A 27238-nucleotide genomic window follows, 5' to 3' on the forward strand; every position below is an offset into this window, starting at 1 on the left:
GGTAATTATTTTTAAAATTTGGTTCGTGTGGTTAATCCGGTTAATTTTGTCCCCTTGGTTCCTTTGGTTGACACGGTTAATTTTGTTGATTCGGGTAATTTGGTTGATTTCCTTTATTTGGTTAATGACGTTAATTTGGTTTGTTTGATTTGGTTAATTTGGAAAATTTGGTAAATTTGGTTCTTGGGGTTAATGTGGTTGATTTTGTTGATTTTGTTGATTTTGTTAATTTTGTTTCTTTGGTAAATTTGGTAAATTTGGTAAAATTGGTAAATGTGGTTATTGTGGTAAATGTTGTTAATTTTCTTGATTTTGTTAATTTAGTTAGTTTTGGTTGGTTGGTTAATTTGGTCAATTTGGTAAATTTCATTATTGGGGTTAATGTGGTTAATTTTGTTAATTTAGTTAATTGTTTTTTGTTTGGTTAATTTGGTTAATTTGGTAAATTTGGTAGATTGGGTAAATTTCGTTATTGTGGTTAATGTTGCTGATTTCGTCAATTTAGTTAATTTTGTTGATTTGGTTAACTTGGATCATTTTCTTAATTACGTTAATTTGGTCAATGTGGCGAATTTGGTTCATTTTGTTCATTTTGGTGTAATCTCGTTAATTTTGTTGGCGACGCAAGGAAAGGACAAACCCGCCTCAAGCCGCTCTGGCGATGGGATTGGTTAATGTGGTTAATTTGGTTAATGTGGTTAATTTGGTTAATTTGCGTAATTGTGTTTATTTGGCTCATTTGGCTAATGTGATTAATCGGGTTAATTTTATTCATTTTTTTGTTCATTTTGGTGTAATTTCGTTAATTTTGTTGGCGACGCAAGGAAAGGACAAACCCGCCTCAAGCCGCTCCGGCGATGGGATTTTGTTAATTTGGTTAATTAATTTGGTTAATGCGATTAATCGGGTTCATTTTGTTCCTTTTGGTGTAATTCTGTTAATTTGAAGGTCCCTCCCGACCCAAACCCCTCTGGAATCCCAGGATTTTTTTCTCCCCGGACTCTGAAGAGCTGATCCATGTCCACAAGAGACTCAAGGTCATCCTCCATCCCGGCTCACCCTGAACCCTGAGCAGGAAAAAATAAAACTGGAATAAAATTCAACATTTCTTTTTTAATTCCAATTCCCACCTCGTCCCATTTTTAATTTCGTTCTTTCCAGCTGCTTTTAATTAACACTCCCAATCCTCCCCAAACTCAAGACATCCTCCCCCTTGTACTTCATCCGTTAAAATCCAGGAGAACAGAGAGCGGAGGGTTTGGATTCCCGTCCTCAGGTTTTTCTTTTTATTTTATTTTCAAACCGCCGCAGGAAGGGCTCCCGAATTTTTCGCGGGCTCCCGAAATAAAAAAAAAAAAATTCCCGGAGTTTTCAGACGGAGCGGCGCAGTGGAATTATTTATAGGGATTTTTTTTTTTTTAATCACAGCTTTTTTAGGGAAAAAAAACAAATTTGGGGACCCCTGAAGACTTCCTTCAAATATTCTTGAAAATATTTTACGGAAATGGAAAACCCGGAGCAAAATTCCCGAATTTCAGCCCGATAATTCCTCTGAAAAACCCCGTCCACGAAAAGTTAATTTCGTTTGCCGAAGGATGACGGATCCTTCTTTCCCCTCTATTTTTTTTTTTAATTTATTTCCCAGCTTTTGTGAAACGCGTCGCGGCCAACTGGTGAGTCCCCCTCTAAAAGATAAAAAAATATTTCATTTCGGGGGAGATGCTGCAAATTTCCCAGCGAAATTTCCCGGGAATCTGAGGCGGCAGCGGCTCAAATCCGATTGTGGCCGATTCCAGGGTTTTAAAAAGGTCGGGAGGGAAAAGGTGGAGAGGGAAAAAACCGAAGGACGCGAACGCACAGGTGGGCGGGATTCAGGGAATCCGGGAGAAGTTCGAACCTGCGCGACCGGGTGACGCTCATCCCGGATTTTGGGGCTGGATAAATGAAGGATTTCGTTTGAAAAGGAAAAGGGAGAGAATTCTGCACGAGAGGGAAGGAGGGGGAAAAAAACAAACAAAAAAAAGTCAATATCCTGAATTATTCCCCAACCAAAAATTCCGGGTTGGGACAGGCCAGGGATGTTTGAGATATAAATATTTGAGGGGATAAACATTTATTATTTATTGTTGATTAATTCATTTGTTGATTTCTCGGTTTATGATAATATTTTATTATTTATTCTCCACACGAGAGGAGAAGATTTTTCCAGCTTCGACTCCTGCCAAAATCACCAGGAATTCCGTTGGGAAGCCAAAGGACTCGGAGGTCTTTCCCAACTCCGTGCCAAACCTCTGGAATTTCCCTGCTGGGATCAGGATTCTCCTCCAAAACACGGATTGGGAATGTGAGACCGCTGCCCCTTCCTACTTTAGGGAAATTCGGCCTCCTGGGGTCTCTCTTTTCACCCGGAAAACGCAAGTTGAGGGACGGCGACACCGTCAACGGGACGTTTTCCGGAAGGATTTCCCATCCCAACAAGTTTTTTGGGACTTTTTTTTTTCTCCCGGGACAATTTTTTTTCCCCTCAGATTTCCTGGTTTGCAGGAATTTGGTGTCTCCTTCTTACAACCAGGGGAAGGAAATCGCCGTTTGGACGCCCGTTCCAAAAAAACCCCGAGATTTGGCTGGATCCGTTCGACTTGTACTTTTAGAATTTGTGTCTCCTCGTGGCTCCCTGCTGGAATGTCCGAGGGAATATTTAAAAGCGATTTTAAGGGGGAAGAAACAAAAAAAAAGAAGCAAATTTAAGGAAAAAAAAAAAAAAAGGAAAAAAAAAGGAGTTTGGCAAACGGCAGCGAGAGGAGAGAGAAAAAAGTTGGAATTCCACCAAAAAGAGCGGGAATTGTCCTCCATTCTTTGGACAAAATAATAATAACAATAAAAATAATCGTTGGGGGAAACCAAAGTCCTGGGGAAGCACAGGAATGAGGGGAAGGAAAGGAAAGGAAAGGAAAGGAAAGGAAAGGAAAGGAAAGGAAAGGAAAGGAAAGGAAAGGAAAGGAAAGGAAAGGAAAGGAAAGGAAAGGAAAGGAAAGGAAAGGAAGGAAAGGAAAGGAAAGGAAAGGAAAGGAAAGGAAAGGAAAGGAAAGGAAAGGAAAGGAAAGGAAAGGAAAGGAAAGGCAAATCCAGGATTTGTTCTGATTTCCTCTCCCTGCTGAATTTCCTCTCTGGTTTTGCCCTGGCCCATCCGGGGGCAGTGTGTGTTCCCGTGGAATTCGACAAGTTTTCTCTTCTCCACCCTCTCAGTCATTCCCATCCCTTCGTATCCCAGAATTCCACTCATCCTTCCTCCATTAAACTCAGAATTTCCCCGTTTTGTTTTGTTTTGTTTTGTTTTTTTCTGGACTCTTCCACATCCAGGTTCTTTTTGGCATTCCCAAAAAACTCCACCAGCTCCTGGCCTCTCCTTTTTTCCAGCCCCAGTGGATTTATTTGTTTGGTTTTTTCCCCTTCTTCCCTTTTCAATCATTATTCCCCAGAAAAGGGATAATCCTCTCTCAATCCGTGGGATTGTCCCACGCTCCTCGACTTTCCCGCCGAGGTGTTTGTTCCCAGGATTTCTTTTCCCTTTTCCCCTTTCCCTCAAACAGACACGGAAATAACGATGCGGAAAAAAAAAAAAAAATCCCATTTTTTTTCTTTTACTGCAAAAACTCCAGGACCGAGACGAGTTTATTGGAACAACTTCCAGTTTTCCGTCGGGGAAGGTTTTTCCCGGGGAAATGATTGGAATGGGGAGGAATCCTCGTGGAGAAAAGATGGATTTGGGGCGAATTTTGCTTTAATTTGGGAAATTTTTTTTCTTTTTTTATCATTAATTTTCCATCATCCAAAGGAGAGGAAAAAAAAGAATCAGCAAAGTTGTTTTTTTTTGTTGTTGCTGATTTCTAGGAATTCCAGAGGGGTTTTTTTCCAAAGGATGAAGGACATTCCTGGGATTTTTATCGGTTTATACAGGGAAAAGGTAGAGTTTGGGATGGAGAAAGGGATCAAGAATTTTTTAATCGGTTTATTTATGAAAAAAATTCATCCCTTTTCCTCATTTTCCCCCTTTTTTTCCCCCTGTTTATATCCTTCATCCCAAAGGAATTCCCAGGGATTCGTAATTCCCATCCCAGTTTTTTCCATCGGATCTCCACAGGAAACTCTTCCCATGGAGGAACACGGCAAACGAAACAAAATTATCCAAATATTTGGGGGGAGGGGATTTGGGGGAAATGAAATGAAAACATCCAAATTTTTTTTTTTTTTCGGGATTCGGGCACATTTTTGGAGCTCTGGAATGGGAAATCTGGGCTGAAAAAAAAAATTCCAGCAGGTGGAAATCCCATCCGGAATTCCCGCTGCTCGTCTTGTCCTGAAAGAGAAAGAGGTTCGTGGGAGTTAGAGGGGGAAAGAAGGAAAAAAATAGATCAGGAATTGTCTTGATCAACACCGAGAGCTGCCAAAAACTCCGGGAATCATCCCAGTCCCAACACCCCGTGCTGAGGGACGGAGAAAATTCGGGAATCCGCCCCTGACACCTGGAGTCAATCCAGGTGGGCAATTTTTCCCGATGTTTTCCCCAATTTTCCCCAATTTTTCCCCCAATTTTCCCTAATTTTTTCCCTAATTTTTCCCAAATTTTCCCTAATTTTTTTCCCCAATGTTCTTCCAATTTTTCCCAATTTTCCCCAAATTTTCCCAATTTTTTCCCAAATTTTTACCAATTTTTCCCAATTTTCCCCAAATTTTCCTAATTTTCCCCATTTTTTTCCCAAATTTTTACCAATTTTATTCCAATTTTTCCCATTTTTTCCAATTTTCCCCCTTTTTTTTCCCCAATTTTTTCTCCATCCTGGTTTGGTTTTCCAGCTTCCCAGTTTTACCACTGGGTGGCGCCGTTGAGTCTCAACGGCAAATCCCGGGAATGGCGCTTTCCTGGGAATCACCAGCTCTCATCCCTCTTCCCAAACCCATCCAACTCTTTTTCAAAGACCCTGGGAATTACTTCCCAATCCTGGTTTTCCCAATTTTTTCCCAATTTTCCCATTTTTTTCCTTATTTTTCCCAATTTTTTCCCAAATTTTTCCAATTTCTTCCCATTTTTTCCCAATTTTTCCCTATTTTTTCCTATATTTTCCCCATTTATCCCAATTTTTTCTGTATTTTCCCCAATTATCCCAAATGATCCCAATTTTTCCCATTTTTTTCCCAATTTTCCCAATTTTTCTCCTTATTTTCCCAATTTTTCCCAATTTTTCCCGATTTTTTCCCCATTTTCCCCTATTTTTCTCTATTTTCCCCATTTATCCCAATTTTTTCTGTATTTTCCCCCATTATCCCAAATTTTTCCCAATTTTTTCCGTATTTCCCCCAATTTTTCCCTTTTCTTCCCAATTTCTTCCCAACTTTCCCGAATTTTCCCCTAATTTTCCCCATTTTTTCCCCATTTCCCCCAATCCTGGTTTGGTTTTCCAGCTTCCCAGCCCGCCTTCTCTGCCTGGTTCCCATCGGGAATGGGAATTGCCCGTGGACGAGGGACGGAGAACATCCCTGAACAACGGGCAGGGATTGGGACGACACCAAGAATTCCGGATCCTCGGCATCAGTGGAATTATGGGAAACCACTAACTGCGGCCCGGACGTTCCCGATTCCTCCTCATCTCTTTTCCTCTCTGTGTTTTCATTTCCCCCTCTCCTGCTGGCTCAATTCTATTTTCTCGGGGGGGTTTTCGGAGTTTGGGAGCGGGGATTTGGGAAACGCACCCGGGGAAAAATGAGCGATGGACGTTTCCAGTCAGCCCTAAAAGAACGAGGACTGGGGAAAGTCCTTTTCCTTTTCCTTTTCCTTTCCCTTTTCCTTTTCCTTTTTCTTTTCCTTTTCCTCTTTTCCTCTTTTCCTCTTTTCCTTTTTTCCTTTTTTCCTTTTTTATTTTTTCCTTTTTTCTTTTCCTTTTCCTTTTCCTTTTTTCCTTTTCCTTTTCTTTTTTCTTTTCCTTTTTTTCCTTTTTTCCTTTTTTCTTCTTTTCCTCTTTTCCTCTTTTCCTTTTTTCCTTTTTTTCTTTCTTCTTTTCCTTTTCCTTTTTTCCTTTTTTCCTCTTTTCCTCTTTTCCTCTTTTCCTTTTTTCCTTTTCCTTTTCTTTCTTCCTTTTTTCCTTTTTTCTTTTTTCCTTTTTTCCTTTTTTCCTTTTTTCCTTTTTTTCCTTTTTTCCTTTTTTTTTTCTTTTTTCCTTTTTTCCTTTCCTTTTTCCATTTTCCCTTTTTTCTTTTTTCCTCTTTTCTTCCTTTCCTCTTTTCCTTTTTTCTTTTTCCCTTTTCCCTTTCCCTTTTCCCTTTCCCTTTTCCCTTTCCCTTTTCCCTTTCCCTTTTCCCTTTCCCTTTTCCCTTTCCCTTTCCCCTTTTCCCTTTTCCCTTTTCCCTTTTCCCTTTTCCCTTTTCCCTTTTCCCTTTTCCCTTTTCCATTTTCCCTTTTACCTTTTCCCTTTCCCTTTTCCCTTTTCCCTTTTCCCTTTCCCTTTTCCCTTTTCCCTTTCCCTTTTCCCTTTTCGCTTTTCCCTTTTCCCTTTTCCCTTTTCCCTTTTCCCTTTCCCTTTTCCCTTTTCCTTTCCCTTTTCCCTTTTCCCTTTCCTTTTCCCTTCTCTTCCCTATTCAATTTCAATTCCATTCCCCTCTCCTCAATCCCATCCCAGCCGGGATTCCAGCAGGGAATGAAGTTTGGGAATTTTTTATCCAAAAAAAAAATCAATATTTTAATATTTTTCCTGTTCTGTTCACCAGGAAATAAATCGATCAATACAAATCAATAATTTAATTAATGCTTAATTTGAAATCCTTTGCTCCCAATGTCTACGTTCGCATGTATGCATCCCTTGGGGCAGCTGTTTTGAATGCATTAATTAATCAATTAACTAATAATTCATCAGCATCTCCCCGAAATCTTTTTTCATCTTTTAGAGGGGACTCACCTGGGCTCAGTTGGCCATGATGTGCTTCACGAAAGCTGGGAAATCAAATCAAATCAAATCAAATCAAATCAAATCAAATCAAATAAAATAAAATAAAATAAAATAAAATTTTTTAAAAAATGAAATGAAATGAAATGAAATGAAATGAAATGAAATGAAATAAAATAAAATAAAATTTTTTAAAAAATGAAATGAAATGAAATAAAATAAAATAAAATAAAATAAAATAAAATAAAAATTAAAAAAAATGAAATGAAATGAAATGAAATGAAATGAAATGAAATGAAATAAAATAAAATAAAATAAAATAAAATAAATTTTTTTAAAAAATGAAATGAAATTAAATTAAATAAAATAAAATGAAATGAAATAAAATAAAAAAATAAAATAAAATAAAATTTTTAAAAAAATGAAATGAAATGAAATGAAATGAAATGAAATAGAATAAAATAAAATAAAATTTTAAAAAAATGAAATGAAATGAAATGAAATAAAATTAAATTAAATTTTAAAAAATAAATAAAATAAAATAAAATAAAATAAAATAAAATGGAAAATAGATCGATTATCCTTTGGAAAAACAAAAATTCCGTGGGAAATGTGGAAATTATAATAATATCATAAAATAAAATATAATATAATAATGTAATGTAATATATCATAATCTAATATATTTTAATATAATGCAATATTTAAATATTAATTATTTTAATATATCTTTAAATTATTTAAATATAAACAATATTTTTAGATTCTTTAATATATCTTTATCTTTTAACTAATAATTTTTAATTATTAATATTAAATATTAATGTTGTATAATATAATACATAAAATACGGAATATCTACAACATGCAATATCTATTTTCTTTTTTCTCTGATTTAATTAAAAAGTAATAAGACATAATTCTCTAATTCTCCTGGGGTTTATCAGAGGAATTCCAGACTCAGAATTTGGGCTGAAATTGGGAAATTTTGCTCCAGGTTTTTTTTGTTTTTTTTTTTCCCAAGGGTTTGGAGCTTTTCAAAGAATATTTTAGGGATATTGTAGGAAAGAATTCACCTTCGTAGTTGATGCAGCCGTTGGCGTCTTCCTGCCCGGCCATCAGTTTGTCCACCTCCTCCTCCGTCAGCCGCTCCCCTGCACGGAAAACACAATCCCGGGATTTAGGAATCCAGGAATTCTTTCGGAATTTACGAATTCGGGGGTTTGGGGGGTTTAGGAAGTTCACCAGTTGGGAAGTGCACAGTTTAGGATGAACACAGTTTAGGAATTTGGGAAGTTCACGATTCAGGAATTTAAGAAGTTCGGAATTTAGGAATGTGGGAAGCTCAAAATTTAGGAAGTTAGGAATTCTGGAATTCAGGAATTTAGGAAGCTCACAGTTTAGGAAGTTCACAATTTAGGAATTCAGAAATTCAGGAATTTAGGAAGCTCACAGTTTAGGAAGTTCACAATTTAGGAATTCAGAAATTCAGGAATTTAGGAAGCTCACAATTCAGGAATTCAAGAAGTTCAGGAATTTAGGAATTCAGGAATTCAGGAATTTAGAAAGCTCACAATTTATGAATTGATGAATGTAGGAAGCTGACAATTCAGGAATTTAAGAAGTTCGCAATTCAGGAATTTAGGAAATTCACAATTTAGGAGAATCACAATTTAGGAATTTGGGAAGTTCACGATTCAGGAATTCAGGAATTCAGGAATTCAGGAAGCTCACAATTCAGGAATTCAGGAATTTTGGGATTGAGGAATTCGGGAATTCAGGAATGTATGAATTTAGAAAGCTCACAATTTATGAATTTTGAATTTAGGAAGCTCACAATTTAGGAATTGAGGAATTTAGGAGGTTCAGAATTTTGGAATTTAGGAAGTTCGCAATTCAGGAATTTAGGAATTTCCCAATTTAGGAATTTCACAATTTAGGAATTTGGGAAGTTCACAATTTAGGAATTTAGGACACTCACAGTTTAGGGATTTAGGAATTCAGGAATTCAGGAATTTAGGAAGCTCACAATTTAGGAATTTAGGAATTCAGGAATGTCGGAATTTAGGGATTCAGGAATTCAGGAATTTTGGAATTCAGGAATTTAAGAAGTTCACAGTTTAGGAATTTTTGAATTTAAGAAGTTCCAAATTTGGGAATGACGAAGTTCACGATTTAGGAATTTAGGAATTCAGGAATTCAGGAAGTTCACAATTTAGGAATTTAGGAAGATCACAACTGAGGAATTTAGGAAGTTCCAAATTTGGGAATGACGAAGTTCACAATTTAGGAATTCAGGAATGTCAGAATTTAGGGATTCAGGAATGTAGGAATTTATGGATTCAGGAATTTCAGAAGTTCACAGTTTAGGAATTTAGGAAGATCACAACTTAGGAATTTAGGAAGTTCCTAATTTGGGAATGACGAAGTTCACAATTTAGGAATTCAGGAATGTAGGAATTTAGGGATTTAGGAATTCAGGAATTTAAGAAGTTCACAGTTTAGGAATTTAGGAATTTAAGAAGTTCCAAATTTGGGAATTACAAAATTCACAATTTAGGAATTTAGGAATTTAGGAATTCAGGAATTTAAGAAGTTCACAATTTAGGAATTTAGGAAGCTCCGAATTTGGGAATGATGAAGTTCACAATTCAGGAATTTAGGAATTCAGGAATTTCAGAAGTTCACAGTTTAGGAATTTGGGAAGATCACAACTTAGGAATTTAGAAAGTTCCGAATTTGGGAATGACGAAGTTCACAATTTAGGAATTCAGGAATGTAGGAATTTAGGGATTTAGGAATTCAGGAATTTAAGAAGTTCACAGTTTAGGAATTTAAGAAGTTCCAAATTTGGGAATTACAAAATTCACAATTTAGGAATGTAGGAATTTAGGAATTCAGGAATTTCAGAAGTTCACAATTTAGGAATTTAGGAAGCTCCGAATTTGGGAATGACGAAGTTCACAGTTCAGGAATTTAGGAATTCAGGAATTTCAGAAGTTCACAATTTAGGAATTTCGGAAGTTCACAATTTAGGAATTTCGGAAGCTCCGAATTTGGGAATGACGAAGTTCACAGTTTAGGAATTCAGGAATTCAGGAATGTCGGAATTTAGGGATTCAGGAATTCAGGAATTTAGGAATTCAGGAATTCAGGAAGTTCACAATTCAGGGATCCGGGAAGTATTTCGTATTCGCGGTAGAGATCCAACACAACGGGAGCGAGGGCGGGCGGGCGGGCGAGGAGAAGGGAGGGGTGGAAAGCCAGAACTGGGGACAAAGCGCGGCTCCCGCTGGGCTGGGCAAGGCTGGCCTGGTTTATGCTGATGGGAATGTTCCATGTTCATGCGCTCAAGAAATGAATAAGGAAATAAAACATTTTCTGTTATATTGAATAATTATCACCATGGAAACGAACGAAGGGTATCAATAAAAGAAACAGAGGCCGCGGTTACCGTTCAGCATTCGTTCTGGGACTGTTTAGTGTTCGATGTCCGTGTTTATCGGTTAATGTTCAATAGCCGACGGCTGACTTGGAATTTTGGATTTGGGAATTTTTTTCCTCTGAGTTTGGATTCTTGTCCTTTGATTTTGGATTCTTTTCCTTTGAGTTTGGATTTTTTTTCTTTGATTTTTTGGATTTTTGATTTTTTTTATTTTTGATCTTTGATTTTTTGATATTTTTTTTCCTTTGATTTTGGATTTTTTTCTTTGATTTTTGGAAATTTTTATTTATTATTTTTGATCTTTGATTTTTTTATTTTTTTTCCTTTGATTTTGGATTTTTTTCCTTTGATTTTGGATTTTTTTCCTTTGATTTTGGATTCTTTTCCTTGGATTTTGGAATTTTTTCTTTGATTTTTGGATTTTTCTTTTTTTTTATTTTTGATCTTTGATTTTTTGATTTTTTTTTTCCTTTGATTTTGGATTTTTTTCCTTTGATTTTGGTTGATTTTGGATTTTTTTTCTTTGATTTTGGATTTTTTTTTCTTTTGATTTTGGATTCTTTTCCTTTGATTTTTGGATTTTTTTCTTTGATTTTTGGAAATTTTTATTTATTATTTTTGATCTTTGATTTTTTTATTTTTTTTCCTTTGATTTTGGATTTTTTTCCTTTGATTTTGGATTTTTTTCCTTTGATTTTGGATTTTTTTTTCCTTTGATTTTGGATTTTTTTTCTTTGATTTTGGATTTTTTTTTCTTTTGATTTTGGATTCTTTTCCTTTGATTTTTGGATTTTTTTCTTTGATTTTTGGATTTTTTATTTTTATTTTTTGATCTTTGATTTTTTTATTTTTTTTCCTTTGATTTTGGATTTTTTTCCTTTGATTTTGGATTTTTTTTCCTTTGATTTTGGATTCTTTTCCTTTGATTTTGGATTTTTTTCTTTCATTTTTGGATTTTTCTTTTTTTTGTTTTGATTTTTTATTTTTTGATTTTTTCCTTTGATTTTGGATTCTTTTTTCCTTTGATTTTGGATTTTTTTCTTTGATTTTTGGATTTTTCTCTTTTTTATTTTTGATCTTTGATTTTTTGAATTTTTTCCCTTTGATTTTTGATTTTTTTTCCTTTGATTTTGGATTTTTTTTCTTTGATTTTGGATTTTTTTTCCTTTGATTTTGGATTTTTTTCTTTGATTTTTTGATTTTTGATTTTTTGATTTTTGATTTTTTTTTATTTTTTTGGATTTTGGATTTTTGTCATTCGATTTTTGATTTTTGATTTTTTTATTTTTGATTTTTTTTTATTTTTTTTGATCTTTTTGATTTTTTTGTATTTTGGCTTTTTGTCATTCGATTTTTGATTTTTGATTTTTTTTAAATTTTTTTTATTTTTTTTGGATTTTGGATTTTTGTCATTCAATTTCTTTAATTTTTCATATTTTTTTTTAATTTTTGATTTTTGACTTTCAATTTTTTTTTCGGGGGCGGAGTTTTTTTTTTTTCAATTCACTCTTTGACACTTATCGGAGAAATCCAACACAACACGAAAGGGGGGAAAAAAAACCAGGGACGAAAGGAACAGGCTGGAATTCCCCAGGGGAAAGTTTTCCCTCACCCAGCGTGGCCAGGACGTGGCGGAGCTCGGCGCCCATCACCGTCCCGTTCCCCTCCTTGTCGAAGACCCGCAGCCCCTCCACGAAATCCTCGTAGGTGCCCGTGTCCTTGGTCTTGGCGATGTGCTGCAGCATGGGCAGGAAGGTCTCAAAGTCGATCATCTTGGAGTTCATCTCTGGAAAACACCCGGGAAATGGGAATTTGGGAGGATTCTGGGAATTACCCGGGGGATATCCGCCACGGGGTAGGAGATCTGTTGGGATAAATGTTGGAGAAAGGGAGAGGAGAGCCCGGAAATGGAAGTTTTGTTGGATTTTGGGATAATTGGGAATTAACCGCGGAATATCCACCAGGAGGTAAAAGATCCGGTGATAAAGGTTGGACAAAAGAGGAGAAGAGGCCGGAAATGGAAGTTTGGGGGAATTCTGGGAGAGTTGGGAACTAACCATGGAATATCCTCCATGGGGTGGAAGATCTGCGGGGAGGAATGTTGGATAAAGGGGGAGAAGAGGCCGGAAATGGAAATTTGGGGGAATTCTGGGAGAGTTGGGAATTAACCATGGAATATCCTCCATGGGGTGGAAGATCTGCGGGGAGGAATGTTGGATAAAGGGGGAGAAGAGGCCGGAAATGGAAGTTTGGGAGGATTCTGGGAGAGTTGGGAATTAACCATGGAATATCCTCCATGGGGTGGAAGATCTGCGGGGAGGAATTTTGGATAAAGGGGGAGAAAAGTGTGGAAATGGGTGTTTTGGGGGAATTCTGGGAATGATGATGGGATATCCACCAATGGGTAGAAGATCCGCGGGGATAAATGTTGGGCAAAGGGAGAGAAGGATCTGGGAATGGAAGTTTGGGAGGATTCTGGGAATTAGCCATGGGATTTCCGCCGTGGAGCGGCAGATCTGTGGTGATAAACGTCGGATAAAGGGAGAGAAAAGTCAGGAAGTGGGAGTTGGCGGGGATTCTGGGAAATAAACATGGGATACCCAGCGTGGGGTAGAAGATAAATGTTGGACAAAAGGAGAGAAGAACATGGAAGTTTTGGGAAGATCCTGGGAATAACAATGGGATTTCCTCCGTGAGAAGAGAACTGGGGGGATAAACGGGGGATAAAGGGAGAGAAGAGCCTGGAAGTTCGGGGGAATTGTGGGAATAATATTGGGATATCCGCCGTGGGGTGGAAGATCTGTGGTGACAAATGTGGGGTGAAAGGGAAAGAAGAGCCTGGAAACGGGAAAGGTTTGGTGGATTCCGGGAGAGCCGGGAATTACCCATGGGATGTCCAGGGTGAGAGCGGAACTGTGGGGATAACTGTTGGATCAAAGGGAGGGAAGAGCGTGGAATTATGGGATACAGGAGGACATCGCTGCACTCATTCCAGGCCTTCCCACCGTTCTCTCGTGGAGCAATCCGTGCCCTGACATCCAGGTCATCCCTTTGTTTCTCCGGAAGTGTTGGAAATAATTACGTTTGTGAGAAAAAACTCATGAATTCCTCCATAAATACAAATTTTAAAGGCAAAAATTTGTCATTCAAAACCACATTGACGCCCAGACATTAATCTAATTAACACGTTAATCGAATTAATCAATTCCCCTCAATTTGGGACGATTATCTTGACTTCCAGACCAATTTTTTCCTCCCTTCCCGCTGGCAATTTCCGAGGCTTCTCCATATCCTGAGTTCTTCCGCACTTCACCTTTTCCCAGGAATATTTCCGGGAATTCCCTTTCCCAAAAGCCGCAGGGGAGGCCACCAACCTTCGGGTTTGGGTCTGCCCAGCAGCTTCATGACCTCGGCCTGGGTGGGGTTCTGCCCCAGAGCCCTCAGCACGTCCCCGCACTGGGCGTAGGTGATTTTCATCTCCGACTTGGGCGTCCGGTCGAAGAGGGAAAACGCTTCCTTGAATTCTGGAAACGGAGAGAAAACCGAAAAGGAATTTTAGGAGGAAATTCTTCCCGCTGTTCCATCAAATAAAGAGAAATCCAATCGAATCTAATCAAATTTTTTTTTTTTCTCGTGATGGGCCCGAACCGGTTCGTTCTGTGGTTTGGGAGAAATTAAAAAAAAAAAAAAAATCAATTTTTATTTAAATTCAAATGATTTCATTTAAAAAACTTAATTTGGGAGGAAAAAAAAATCATTTGGATGAGTTTCGTTATCTCCGATGTTCGTGTTCCCTCTTTCGTTTTGTGGTTTGGGGAAAAGGAAATAATTTGGGTGAGTTTTGTTTTCTCTGATGTCTGTGCTCCTCCTTCCCTCCATTTTCCGGTTCCGCCGGGGAATGGAATGGGAGAGGTCAAAATCCTCCCCCGGGGTATTTTTATCTCGGCGGAAAACGGGAGAAATCGTTGGCCGGGGGCGGTTTCCATCCAGAAACTCCATTTTTTTTGGATGAGAACCGGATCTCGGATGAGATTTTAGAGCACTGACCCAGCTCCAGGAGCACCTCCAGGAGTGGGAAACGAGATATCCCAGGAAAAAAATATTGGGATTGTCAGCCACCAAGGCGTTAATTGGTGGGGGAGGACACCCAGGGGCGGGATCCAGAGAAAAGGGTTGGCTGATCCCCCCTGCGGATGGGGGCTGGAGGACACGGAATGCTGGGACAAGGTTTGGGATCGATGGGATCAGTCACAGGTTGGGATCAATGGGATCAATGGGATCAGTCACAGGTTGGGATCAATGGGATCAATGGGATCAGTCACAGGTTGGGATCAATGGGATCAGTCACAGGCTGGGATCAATGGGATCAATGGGATCAGTCACAGGTTGGGATCAATGGGATCAGTCACAGGTTGGGATCAATGTGTTCAATGGGATCAGTCAAAGGTTGGGATCAATGGGATCAGTCACAGGTTGGGATTAATGGGTTCAATGGGATCAATCAAAGGTTGGGATTAATGGGATCAGTCACAGGTTGGGATCAATGGGATCAGTCACAGGTTGGGATCAATGTGTTCAATGGGATCAGTCAAAGGTTGGGATCAATGGGATCAGTCACAGCTTGGGATTAATGGGTTCAATGGGATCAATCAAAGGTTGGGATTAATGGGATCAGTCACAGGTTGGGATCAATGGGATCAGTCACAGGTTGGGATCAATGTGTTCAATGGGATCAGTCAAAGGTTGGGATCAATGGGATCAGTCACAGCTTGGGATTAATGGGTTCAATGGGATCAATCAAAGGTTGGGATTAATGGGATCAGTCACAGGTTGGGATCAATGGGATCAATGGGATCAGTCACAGGTTGGGATCAATGGGATCAGTGGGATCAGTCACAGGTTGGGATCAATGGGTTCAATGGGATTAATGGGATCAATGGGATCAGTCACAGGTTGGGATCAATGGGATCAATGGGATCAGTCAGAGGTTGGGATCAATGGGTTCAATGGGATTAATGGGATCAATGGGATCAGTCACAGGTTGGGGTCAATGGGATCAATGGGATCAGTCACAGGCTGGGATCAATGGGATCAGTCACAGGCTGGGATCAATGGGATCAGTCACAGGCTGGGATCAATGGGATCAGTCACAGGCTGGGATCAATGGGATCAGTCACAGGTTGGGTTCTCCTTCCCACCACTGAGCCCTGTAGATGTGGGGCTGGAGGACACGGGATGTTGGGACAAGGGTTGGGATTAATGGGATCAATGGGATCAGTCAAAGGTTGGGATCAATGGGATCAATGGGATCAGTCACAGGTTGGGATCAATGGGATCAATGGGATCAGTCACAGGTTGGAATTAATGGGATCAATGGGATCAGTCACAGGTTGGGGTCAATGGGATCAATCAAAGTTGGGTTCTCCTTCCCACCGCTGATCTCCTTTGGATGGGGCTGGAGAATGTTGGGACAAGGGTTGGGATCAATGGGATCAACGGGATCAATGGGATCAGTCACAGGTTGGGTTCTCCGTCCCACCACTGGTCCCTGTGGATGGTGCCTGAGGACGCGGCATGTCGGGATCAGTGGGATCAATGCTCCTAGGGATCCTTTCCCGATGGAATGGGTCCGTGGTTCTCATGGGGTCGGAGCAGGATCCAGCAGAGACTCCCCCAGACTCTCCAGTTCCTTTCCCTGCAGGATCCCAGGGAGCAGCAGGAGCGGCCTGGGATCCTTTACCGTGACCCTTTACCTTCATCCCTTATCCTTTAACTTCATCCTCCACCCTTTGTTTTATCCTCTACCTTTATCCTCTGTCCTTTAACTTTGTCTTTTACTCTAACTTCCTCCTCCATCCTTCGACTTCACCCCTCATCCTTTGACTTCATCCTCCATCCTTTAATTTTATCCGTTAACTTTGACTTCATCCTCTATCCTTTGACTTCATCCTCTATCCTTCAATTTTATCCGTTAACTTTGACTTCATCCTCTATCCTTTGACTTCATCCTTTATTCTTTGATATTTTTTCCCAATAACTTCGTCCCTTATCCTTTAATTTTATACTTTAACTTCATCCTTTATCCTTTAACTTCATCCTTTATCCTTTAACTTCATCCTCTATCCTTAAATTTTATCCTCTAACTTTATCCTTTAACTTCATCTTTTATCCTTTAACTTCATCCTCTGTCCTTTATCCTTAAACTTCCTCCTTCACCCTTTAACTTCATCCTTTATCCTTTGTTTTATTCTCCATCCTTTATTTTCTTTCGCTATCCTTTAACTTCATCCTCCATCCTTTAATTTTATCCTTTAACTTCGTCCTTTATCTTTTATCTTCACCCTTTATCCTTTATTTTTATCCTTTAACTTCATCCTTTATCGTTTAATTTTATCCTTTAACTTCATCCTCTATCCTTAAATTTTATCCTCTAACTTTATCCTTTAACTTGATCCTTTATCCTTTAATTTTATCCTTTATCCCTTAACTTCACCTTTTATCCTTTAACTTCATCCTTCACCCTTTAACTTCATCCTTTATCCTTTAATTTTAACTTCATCCTTTATCCTTTAACTTCATCCTTAATCTTTTATTTTTAACTTTTGACTTCATCCTTTATCCCTTAACTTCATCCTTTATCCTTTTATTTTATCCTTTATCCTTTAACTTCATCCTTTATCCTTCGTTTTTATTCTCCATCCTTAATTTTCTTTCGCTATCCTTTTACTTCATCTTCTATCCTTTAATTTTATCTTTATCTTCACCCCTTATCCTTTATTTTTATCCTTTAACTTCATCTTTTACTCTTTAATTTCGTCCTCTCTCCTTTATTTTTATCCTTTATCCCTTAACTTCATCCTCTGTCCTTTCACTTCCTCCTCTATCCCTTATTTTATCCTCCGACTTCCTCCTTAATCCTTCAACTTCCCCGTCACCCTCGACTTCCCAGCGCACCGCCCACAGCTGATCCCAAAAAAACCTCACAACCCATCCATTGATTTGATCCCAAAAAATCCCTTTGGGCGTTAGATCTGCCCCTTTCCCACCTGCACTTCCCGCCCACTTTTCAAATTTCCAGGAGAGGTTTTTTTTCCCCCCTAAATCCCGGGTTTCGGAATTTTCCTGATTTTCCCTCTGGTACTGTTCCGGCCCCTCATTCCAGCAGAGGACATTCCCAAATATCCTGAATTTTCCTGGATTTTTTGAGGTTTTGATTTTTTTTTTTTTTTAATTTTTGGTGGTTTTTGTTTTGTTTTGTTTTGATTTCTTGGGGGTTTTTGTTTCGATTTTTTGGGGGTTTTTTTGTTTGTTTGTTTTTTTCCGTGGGTTTTTTGTTTTATTTTTGGGGGGTTTTTTCCAGCCTTTTCCAGCCCCTCATTCCAGCAGAGGACATTCCCAAATATCCTGAATTTTCCTGGATTTTTTGGGGTTTTTGGTTTTGTTTTCTTGGGGTTTTTTGTTTTGATTTTTTGGTTTGGTTTTCTTTTTTTTTTTTTTTATTTCTTGGGGGTTTTTGTTTTGATTTTTTGAGGTTTTTAGTTCTGTTTTCTTGAGGTTTGTTTTTTAACTTTTGGGGTTTTTTTTCCAGCTTTTCCAGCCCCTCATTCCAGCAGAGGACATTCCCAAATATCCTGAATTTTCCTGGATTTTTTGGGCTTTTTTGTTTTGTTTTCTTGGGTTTTTTTGTTTTGATTTTTTGGTTTGGTTTTCTTTTGGTTTTGTTTTTGTTTTTTTTTTTTTAATTTTTATTTCTTGGGGTTTTTTGTTTTGATTTTTTGAGGTTTTTTGTTTTGTTCTCTTGAGGTTTTTTGTTTTATTTTGGGGTTTTTTTTTTCCTGCCTCTTCCAGCCCCTGATTCCAGCAGAGGACATTCCCAAATATCCTGAATTTTCCTGGATTTTTGGGGGTTTTTGGTTTTGTTTTCTTGTGGTTTTTTGTTTTGATTTTTTGGTTTGGTTTTCTTTTTTTTTTTTTTTAATTTTTATTTCTTGGGGTTTTTTGTTTTCATTTTTTGAGGTTTTTTGTTCTGTTTTCTTGAGGTTTGTTTTTTAACTTTTGGGGTTTTTTTTCCAGCTTTTCCAGCCCCTCATTCCAGCAGCGGACATTCCCAAATATCCTGAATTTTCCTGGATTTTTTGGGGTTTTTGGTTTTGTTTTCTTGGGGTTTTTTGTTTTGATTTTTTGGTTTGGTTTTCTTTTTTTTTTTTTTTATTTCTTGGGGGTTTTTGTTCTGATTTTTTGAGGTTTTTTGTTCTGTTTTCTTGAGGGGTTTTTGTTTTGATTTTTTGAGGTTTTTTGTTTTGATCTCTCGAGGATTTTTGATTTATTTGGGGGGTGTTTTTTCCAGCCTTTTCTGGCCTCTCATTCCAGCAGCGGACATTCCCAAATATTCTGAATTTTCCAGGATTTTGGGGGGTGTTTTTCTTTTGTTTTCTTGGGGATTTTTGTTTTGATTTTTTGATTTGGTTTTTTTGTTTTGTTTTGTTTTTGGGGTTTTTTTATTTATTTCTTGGGGGTTTTTTGTTTTGATTTTTTGAGGATTTTTCTTTTGTTCTCTTGAGGTTTTTTGGTTTATTTTTGGGGTTTTTTTTTCCAGCCCCTCATTCCAGCAGCGGACATTCCCAAATATCCTGAATTTTCCTGGATTTTGGGGGTTTTTTTTGTTTTGTTTTCTTGGGGATTTTTTTTTTATTTTCTGTGGGTTTTTTGTTTTGATTTTGGGGATGTATTTTGGGGGGGGGGTTGTTTTAATTTTGGGGGTTTTTTTGTTTTGATATTTTTTGTTTTGGGGTTTTTTTTAGGTTTTTTTGAAGTTTTTTGTTTTATTTTGGGGGGTGTTTTGGTTGGTTTTTTGGGTTTTTTGGTTTGTTTTTTGGGGTTTTTTTTTGTTTTTGTTTTGGGGAGTTTTGTTTTGGGTTTTTTTTTCTTTTAGTTCTTTCATTTCTTTTGAAATTTTCGGGGACTTGTTTTGTTTTTGGGGTTTTTTTCTTTTGTTTCTTTGGGGTTTCTTGTTTTGATTTTTTGGCAGTTTTTTGTTCGGGGGTTTTTTTAGGGTTTTTATTTTGGTTTATTGGGTCTTTTTGGGGGATTTTTTTGAGATTTTTTTGTTTTGTTTTTGGGGGGTTTTTTTCCCAGCCTTTTCCAGCCCCTCATTCCAGCAAAGGACATTCCCAAATATTCCAAATTTTCCTGGATTCTCCCTCCTCTGATCCTTTTCCAGCCCCTCATTGGAATTAACGCGAAATTAAATTTATGATTTAATTAATGGGAAAATCCCGTTATTAATTCATGGGAAATATTCCCAGATCCCTGAGCTCCTCACCCATCACCACCCTGAGATTTCCCGAGAATTCCCAACCCGACAAAGGGTATTTTTAAAGAAAAACCTGGATTTGGGAAGTTTTGGGGCCGTACCTCCTAGAAATCGGTTTTTTCCTATTTTCCCCCATTTCTCCCCCCACGTTTCCCCCCATTTTTTTCCTTTTCTTCTCCATTAGTTTCCAATTTTTAATTTTTTCCCATTTTCCCCCCTTTTCCCATGTTTTCCCTGTTTTCCCCATGTTTTTTCCAAATTTGTTCATCTTTTCCCCATTTTTTCCAATTTTTTTTTGCGTTTTTTCATTTTTTCCATTTTCCCCCAACTTTTCATCCATTCCTGCCCATTTTCCCCAACTTCTTTCCATTTTTTTCCCATTTTTTTTCCATTTCTCCATTTTTTCCCATTTTTTCCCAGATTTTTCCCTGGTTTTCCCCATTCTCCCCCATTTTTCCCATTTTCGTTCCATTTTGGGGCCATTTTGGGTTCATTTTGTGACCGTTTGGGGCTGTAACTCCTGGAAATGTGGTTTTTTCTTTTTTTTCGCACATTTATTCCCATTTTTTCCTTCTTTTCCCATTTTTTCCCATTTTTTCCCCCTTTTCCATTATTTTTGCCATTTTCCCCTTATTTTCCCTTTCCTCCCATCCCCCCCCTTTCTTCCCCATTTTTTCCCTTTTTTTTTCCCAATTTCTCCCCATTTTCTTCCATTTTTTCCCAAATTTGTTCCACTTTTCCCCATTTTCCCTATTTTTTTAAACTATTTTCCATTTTGTCCATTGTTTTTTCAGTTTCTCACTTTTTTTTCCTTTTTTTCACCCCCTTTTTCCTTTTTTTTTTTTCCCCTCATTTTTTCCAATATTTTCCCCCATTTTTCCCATTTTCCTTCATTTTTGTGACCATTTCATGACCATTTTGGGAGAATAACTCCTGGAAATGGCTTTTTTTAAAGAAGAAAAACCGGAATTTGGGCGGTTTGGGGGGCAGTGACTCCTGGAAACGGGACACGAATTTCCTGCTTCTCCTTCGGAGGGATGGATTTTTGAGGAGGAGCAGGAGAAAATTCAGGAATTAAAGCTCAGCCTTCCCAAAATTATTCCAACATCCCAGATTTTCCCAGGGATTTTTCTGACTTTTCCCCATTTTTTCCCATTTTTCCCCATTTTTTCTTATTTTTTCCCATTTTGGGACCATTTTGGGACCATTTTGTGACCAGGGATGGATTTTCTGACCCCAGAAGAGAAAAAATAATCTCCCTCACCTTCGATCTGGTCGGGGCTGAATTCCACCTGGAGGAGACAAAAACCAGATAAGAAAACTGATAAGAAGAGGGTGGAAATGAACCAGATAAACTGGAATTGGTTTAGTCTCGGTTTTATCATCCCTGGTGGGGTCGGGAGGTCCATGACGGATTCACCTCCCTCAATCCCGAACCCATTTCTCCCCATTTCTCCCCATTTTTCCCCATTTTTCCCCATTTTTCCCCATTTTTCCTCATTTTTCCCCATTTCCCCCCATTTTTCCTCATTTTTCCCCATTTTTCCCCATTTTTCCCCATTTCCCCCCCATTTTTCCCCATTTTTCCCCATTTTTCCTCATTTTTCCCCATTTCCCCCCATTTTTCCCCATTTTTCCCCATTTTTCCCCATTTTTCCCCCATTTTTCCCCATTTTTTCCCCATTTTTCCCACATTTGCTGAATTTTTTCCATTTTTTCCATTTTTTCGCTCACTTTTTTCCCTTTTTCCCCCATTTCCCCCATTTTCCCCAAATTTGTTCCACTTTTTCCCATTTTCCCCAACTTTTTGTCCATTTTTCCCCCTTTTTCCCCTTTTTTCCCACTTTTCCCATTTTTTCCAAATTTATTCTATTTTTTCCCCCTTTTTCCATTTTTCCCCATTTTCCCCATTTTTCCCCATTTTTCCCCATTTTCCCCCATTTTTCCCCATTTTCCCCCATTTTTCCCCATTTTTCCCCATTTTTTCCCCATTTTTCCCCATTTTTCCTCATTTTTCCCCATTTTTTCCCCATTTTTCCCACATTTGCTCAATTTTTTCCATTTTTTCCATTTTTTCACTCACTTTTTTCCCTTTTTTCCCCATTTCCCCCATTTTCCCCAAATTTGTTCCACTTTTTCCCATTTTCCCCAACTTTTTGTCCATTTTTGTCCATTTTTTCCAACTTTTTTCAACTTTTACCAGCTTTTTTCCATTTTTCCCCTTTTTCCCCCTTTTTTCCCACTTTTCCCATTTTTTCTGAATTTGTCCCACTTTGTCCCATTTTTTCCAAATTTATTCTATTTTTTCCCACTTTTTCTATTTTTTCCCATTTTCCCCATTTTTTTCCGTTTTCCCCCATTTTTCCCCGATTTTCCCTGTTTTTCCCCATTTTTCCCCATTTCCCCCATTTTCTCCAAATTTGTTCCACTTTTTCCCATTTTTCCCAACTTTTTGTCCGTTTTTGTCCCTTTTTTGCAACTTTCTTCAACTTTTACCAACTTTTTTCATTTTTCCCCTTTTTTCCCACTTTCCCATTTTTTCTGAATTTGTCCCACTTTGCCCCATCTTTTCCTAATTTGTTCCATTTTTCCCATTTCCCCATTTCTTTCCCATTTTCCCCATTTTTTCTGTTTTTCCCCATTTTCCCCCGATTTTCCCTGGTTTTCCCCATTTTTCCCCATTTCCCCCCATTTTCCCCAAATTTGTTCCACTTTTCCCCATTTTTCCCAACTTTCTGTCCATTTTTGCCCATTTTTTCCAATTTCTCCGGTTTCCCCCACTTTTTCCATTTTTTCCACATTTTTGTTTTGCATTTTTTTCCATTTCATTCCCATTTTGCCCCCATTTTTCCCATCTTCTCCCATTTCGTGCCCATTTCGGATCCATTTGGTGACAACATCCGACCCCAAACTTTTCCACCTGCTTGATCCCACCTTTCCTCATCTCCATCAATCCCGACGTTGAGGAATAATCATCACCCTGATCCCGATCCCGCTGGAATCTTTCCCTATTTTTTTTTTTTCCTGGAGCCTCCAGGAGGCCTCAGCTCCACCCTCGGCCTCGTTGACGTCATTCCAACCTCCCGGAATTTTTCTCAATCCCAACAAAACCCCCGTCACTAAGCCGGGCTTAGCTAAGCCTGACATCAGTCCTATTAATAAATCCGTTGTCATCCCGCAGGCAGGAGGACAATGGAACCTTTCCAGGAGGGAGAAGAACATTCCTGCTTTCTGATTGGACGCTGAGGAGCCCGTGGAAATATGAAAATTGTCCATGGAAAACAATCTGAGGAACGAGGTTTTTAAGGACACGAAAAGTGGGAACGGCTCCAAGACTTTGATCCCCTCCCCCCCCCCAAAAAAAAAAAAAAAAGGATTTTGGGGATTGAAATTTTCGATCTGTGATTCAATTGGAGAATTTATTATTTCCCATGAAAAATAATAGATTATATATATATATTACATATATAAATAATATATAATAATATAAATAAAATATAATGACAAATATATTATATATAATAATAAATATATTAATATAATAATTTTTATATTATATAACAATACTATTATATGATATAATATAATAATAAATATTATATCATATTGTCATATATTATATTATATTATATTATATTATATTATATTATATTATATTATATTATATATTTAATTATATTGTATTATATATTATATTATATTATATTATATTATATTATATTATATTATATTATACTATATTTATTATATTATATTATATTATATTATATTATATTATATTATATTATATTATATATCTAGTAAAATATAATAAACCACAATGCAATATAATGTAATCTAATCTAATACATCTATTTATATTAAAAATATAAATAAATTTAAGTATTTTCCATCTAAAATAATCTGAGAAACGAGATTTTTTTTTTTTAAGGACACGAAAAGTGGGAACGGCTCCAAGAGTTTTATCCCCCCCCCCCCCCCCCCAAAAAAAAAAAGGAATTTTTGGGTTGAAATTCCCGATAACGGGCAAGGAGAAAACCTCCGGCAGGTTTTGGGATTTTGGGATTTCGCCCAACTCGCTGAGTCACCGCCGGGAGATGCCGAGCCGGGATCAAAGGGGATAAACCCGGAATTAATTTGGGAATTTGGGGATTTGGCTGCAGCATCTCGGCGGCTAAAATTGGACCGGGTGACGTCGATGTCCCGGGTCTGGTGACTGGGATCAAAAAAAAATCCCCTGGTTGGGAATTCCAGATAAACTTCGAGCACCTTAAAGAATGGGCTAAACCCGCCCATAATTTATGGACGATGTTTATAATATTTGTGACCTCCGTCATTCCCACTGGTGCCGGAGGGAAATAGAAAAACGCTCCCAGGAAAAATCCGATTTTTCCCAAATATTTGTGCAATATTAAAAACCGCAGGAATTCATTTTTTTCCCCCAAAAAAATAAAAATCAGTTTTTGGAGGGTGGAATTGCTTCGATTAAAAAAAAAATAAATTTATTTTTTATTCAGAGCGATGCAAATTTAGGGTTTTTTTTGTATTTTTGTTAATGCCAACTCAGCCCTGCTGCCCTCGACCCCACAAAATTAATACATTTTAATAAAGTAATCAAATGAATAAATCAATAACTCCCTTCGTTCTGCTCTTCCCCAAGGTCGTGGAATTGTTCCAGAACCGACTCCGGAGTCCTTCCCTTCAAAATTAAATTTCCTCGAAATTTGATTCCCTGGGATTTGATTTCCTGCTCTGTTACAAATAATTGAATTTTTTTTTTTTCCACCGATATTTAAAGATTTACCGGGAATTTGGGATTCAGTTCACCTCTTCCCCAAGGTCATGGGATTGTTCTGGCATCACGACACAAATCCTGGAGTCCTTCCCTCCAAAACTTCCCAAAAACTGAATTTCTTGGGATTTGATTTCTTGCTCTGTTACAAATAATTCCTTCCCAAAGGACGATTCCCGAAGGACCAATTCCCAAAGGACAAATCCCAACGGACAATTCCAAAAGCACAATTCCAAAAGGAAAAATCCTTTTTCCCCAAGGAGAATTCCCAGAAGACAATTCCCAAAGGACAATTCCCAAAAGACAATTCCCAAAGGAAATTCTATTTTCCCAAAGGACAACTTCCAAAGGACAATTCCCAAAGGACAATTCTCTCTCCCAAAGGACAATCCCAAAAAAAAAACAATTCCCAAAGGACAATTCCAGAAGCAAAATCCCTTTCCCCAAAGGACAAATCCCAGAGGACAATTCCCAAAGGACAAATCCCAAAGGACAATTCCCAAAGGACAATTCCCTAAGAAAATTCCATTTTCCCAAAGCACAATTCCCAAAGGACAAATCCCAAAGGACAAATCCCAAAGGACAATTCCCAGAGGACAAACCCTTTTCCCAAGAGACAACTTCCAAAGGAAAATTCCCAAAGAAAATTCCATTTTCCCAAAGCACAAATCCCAAAGGGAAATCCTTTTCCCCACGGACAATTCCCGAAGAAATCACCCAGAAATCCTCCTGTCCCTTGCAGGTCTCATCCCTCACTGGACGTTTCCTTTCCGGCACCAACCCAATTCCCGGCTAATTTCTGAGGATTTCAATTCCCACGATCCCAACTCCTCCAGGAACTCCAATCCCCCCACAGAACCAATCCCCCAGACCTTGAGGATTCCAATTTTTTGAGGATTTCCAATTTTTTGAGGATTCGAATAATTTTTGGAGGATTTGAATTCCCACTATCCCAATTCCTCCGGCTCCAATCTCCCCCCAGGACCAATCCCCCTGACTCTGAGGATTTCCATTTTTGGAGGATTTTTAATTCCCATTATTCCCAATTTATCCACCAGCTCCAATCCCCCCCCAGGACCAATCCACCTACTTCGGGGATTCAAATTTTTTGAGGATTTCCGTTTTTTTCGGATCCTAATTCCCACTATCCCAATCCTCCAGCAGCTCCAATCCCCCACAGGACAAATCCTTACTTTGAGGATTTCCATTTTTTTTGAGAATTTCCGTTTTTTGAGGATCCCAATTTTTTTGAGGATTTCAATTCCCACTATTCCAGCCCCTCCAGCAGCTCCAATCCCCCTCACAGGATCACTCCCCCTTACTTTGAGGATTCCAATTTTTTTCGGATCCTAATTCCCACTATCCCAACCCCTCCACCAGCTCCAATCCCTCCCCCAGGATCAATTAATCCTCCTTTCCTTGAGGATTTCAATTTTTGAGGATTTCAATTCCCGTTATCCCAACTCTTCCAGCAGCTCCAACCCCCCCCCCCCCCCCCCCACACACACACGACCAATCCCCCTGACTACGAGGATTCCAATTTTTTTGAGGATTTCCGTTTTTTGAGGATTTTAATTCCCACTTTCCAGCCCCTCCGGCAGCTCCAATCCTGACCCCCAGGACCGATCCCCCTTATCTTGAGGATTTGAAAATTTTGAGGATTTCAATTCTTTGAGGATTCCAGTTTTTTGAGGATTCCAACTTTTTGAGGATTTGAATTCCCGCTATCCCGACCCCTCCAGCAGCTCCAATCCCCTCCCCAGGACCAATCCCCCTGACTTTGAGGATTCCAATCTTTTTCAGGATTTGAATTCCCACTATTCCAGCTCCAATCTCCCCCCAGGATCAACCCTCCTTCCTTTGAGGATTCCAATTTTTTGAGAATTTCCAAGTTTTGGAGGATCCCAATTTTTTGAAGATTTCCAATTTTTTGAGGATTTCAATTCCCATTATCCCAACCCCTCCAGCAGCTCCAATCCCCTCCCCAGGCCCAATCCCCCTGACTTTGAGGACTCCAATTTTCTGAGAATTTCAATTCTTTGAGGATTTCACCTTTTTGAGGGTCCCAATTTCTTAGGATCCCAATTTTTTTGGAGGATCCCAATTTTTGGAGCATTTTAATTCCCACTATTCCAGCTCCAACCTCCCCCCAGGACCAATCCCCCTGACTTTGAGAACTCCAATTTTCTGAGAATTTCAATTTTTTCAGGATCCCAATTCTTTTTTTTTAGGATTTCCAATTTCTTTTGAGAAGTTCAATTCCCAACTCTCCCAACCCCTCCAGCATCTCCAATCCCCTCACAGGATTAATCCACCCACTCTGAGGATTCCAATTTTTTTAGGATTCCAATTTCTTGCGATCCCAATTTTGTTGAGGATCCCAATTTATTTTTTTTTTTGTTTTTGTTTAGGATTCCAATTTTTGGAGCGTTCCAGATTTTTTAGGCTCTCAATTCCCACTTTCCAACCCCTCCAGCACCTCCAAGCCCCCCCTAGGACCGACCAACCCCCTTTTACCTTGACGGAAGCCGGATTAAATTCCACCTCTTTCTTCGGCTCCGGTTCCGCCGGTTTAGGCGCCGGTTTGGGCTCTTCCTTCTTCGGCTCGGCTTTCTTAGGCTCGGGTTTTTTGGGAGCCATGGCAGATTTTGGGAATCGGAGGACAAAAAAAAAAAAAAAAAGGAAGGAAAAGGCGGGATACGAGGAGCAGCTCCAGGAATAATGCCGGGCTCAGGAGGGATTTTTATCCCCTC

The 27238-nt window shown here is 38.5% G+C and overlaps 2 protein-coding genes across 2 annotated transcripts; one reads left to right on the forward strand and one right to left on the reverse strand.

Annotated features, from left to right (window-relative positions):
- Positions 1-3654: 3654 nt before the first annotated feature.
- MYL3 (myosin light chain 3) lies at positions 3655-27211 on the reverse strand. Its single transcript, XM_066202173.1, has 7 exons — positions 27003-27211; positions 20958-20985; positions 13755-13904; positions 11993-12166; positions 8012-8089; positions 6948-6982; positions 3655-4357 (listed from the first exon to the last, which is right to left on the reverse strand). The coding sequence occupies exons 1-6, from the start codon at positions 27123-27125 to the stop codon at positions 6954-6956; spliced, it is 582 nt and encodes a 193-aa protein (XP_066058270.1). The 5' UTR covers positions 27126-27211; the 3' UTR covers positions 3655-4357; positions 6948-6953.
- On the forward strand, positions 4354-6947 carry LOC136300041 (uncharacterized). The gene is made up of 2 exons (XM_066202144.1): positions 4354-4538; positions 5461-6947. The coding sequence occupies exon 2, from the start codon at positions 5759-5761 to the stop codon at positions 6764-6766; it is 1008 nt and encodes a 335-aa protein (XP_066058241.1). The 5' UTR covers positions 4354-4538; positions 5461-5758; the 3' UTR covers positions 6767-6947.
- Positions 27212-27238: the final 27 nt, after the last annotated feature.

The sequence above is a fragment of the Chamaea fasciata genome, unplaced genomic scaffold (assembly GCF_029207755.1).
Source record: "Chamaea fasciata isolate MVZ Bird 193981 ecotype frontalis unplaced genomic scaffold, bChaFas1.0.hap1 SCAF_1, whole genome shotgun sequence".
Taxonomy (NCBI): Eukaryota; Metazoa; Chordata; class Aves; order Passeriformes; family Sylviidae; genus Chamaea; species Chamaea fasciata.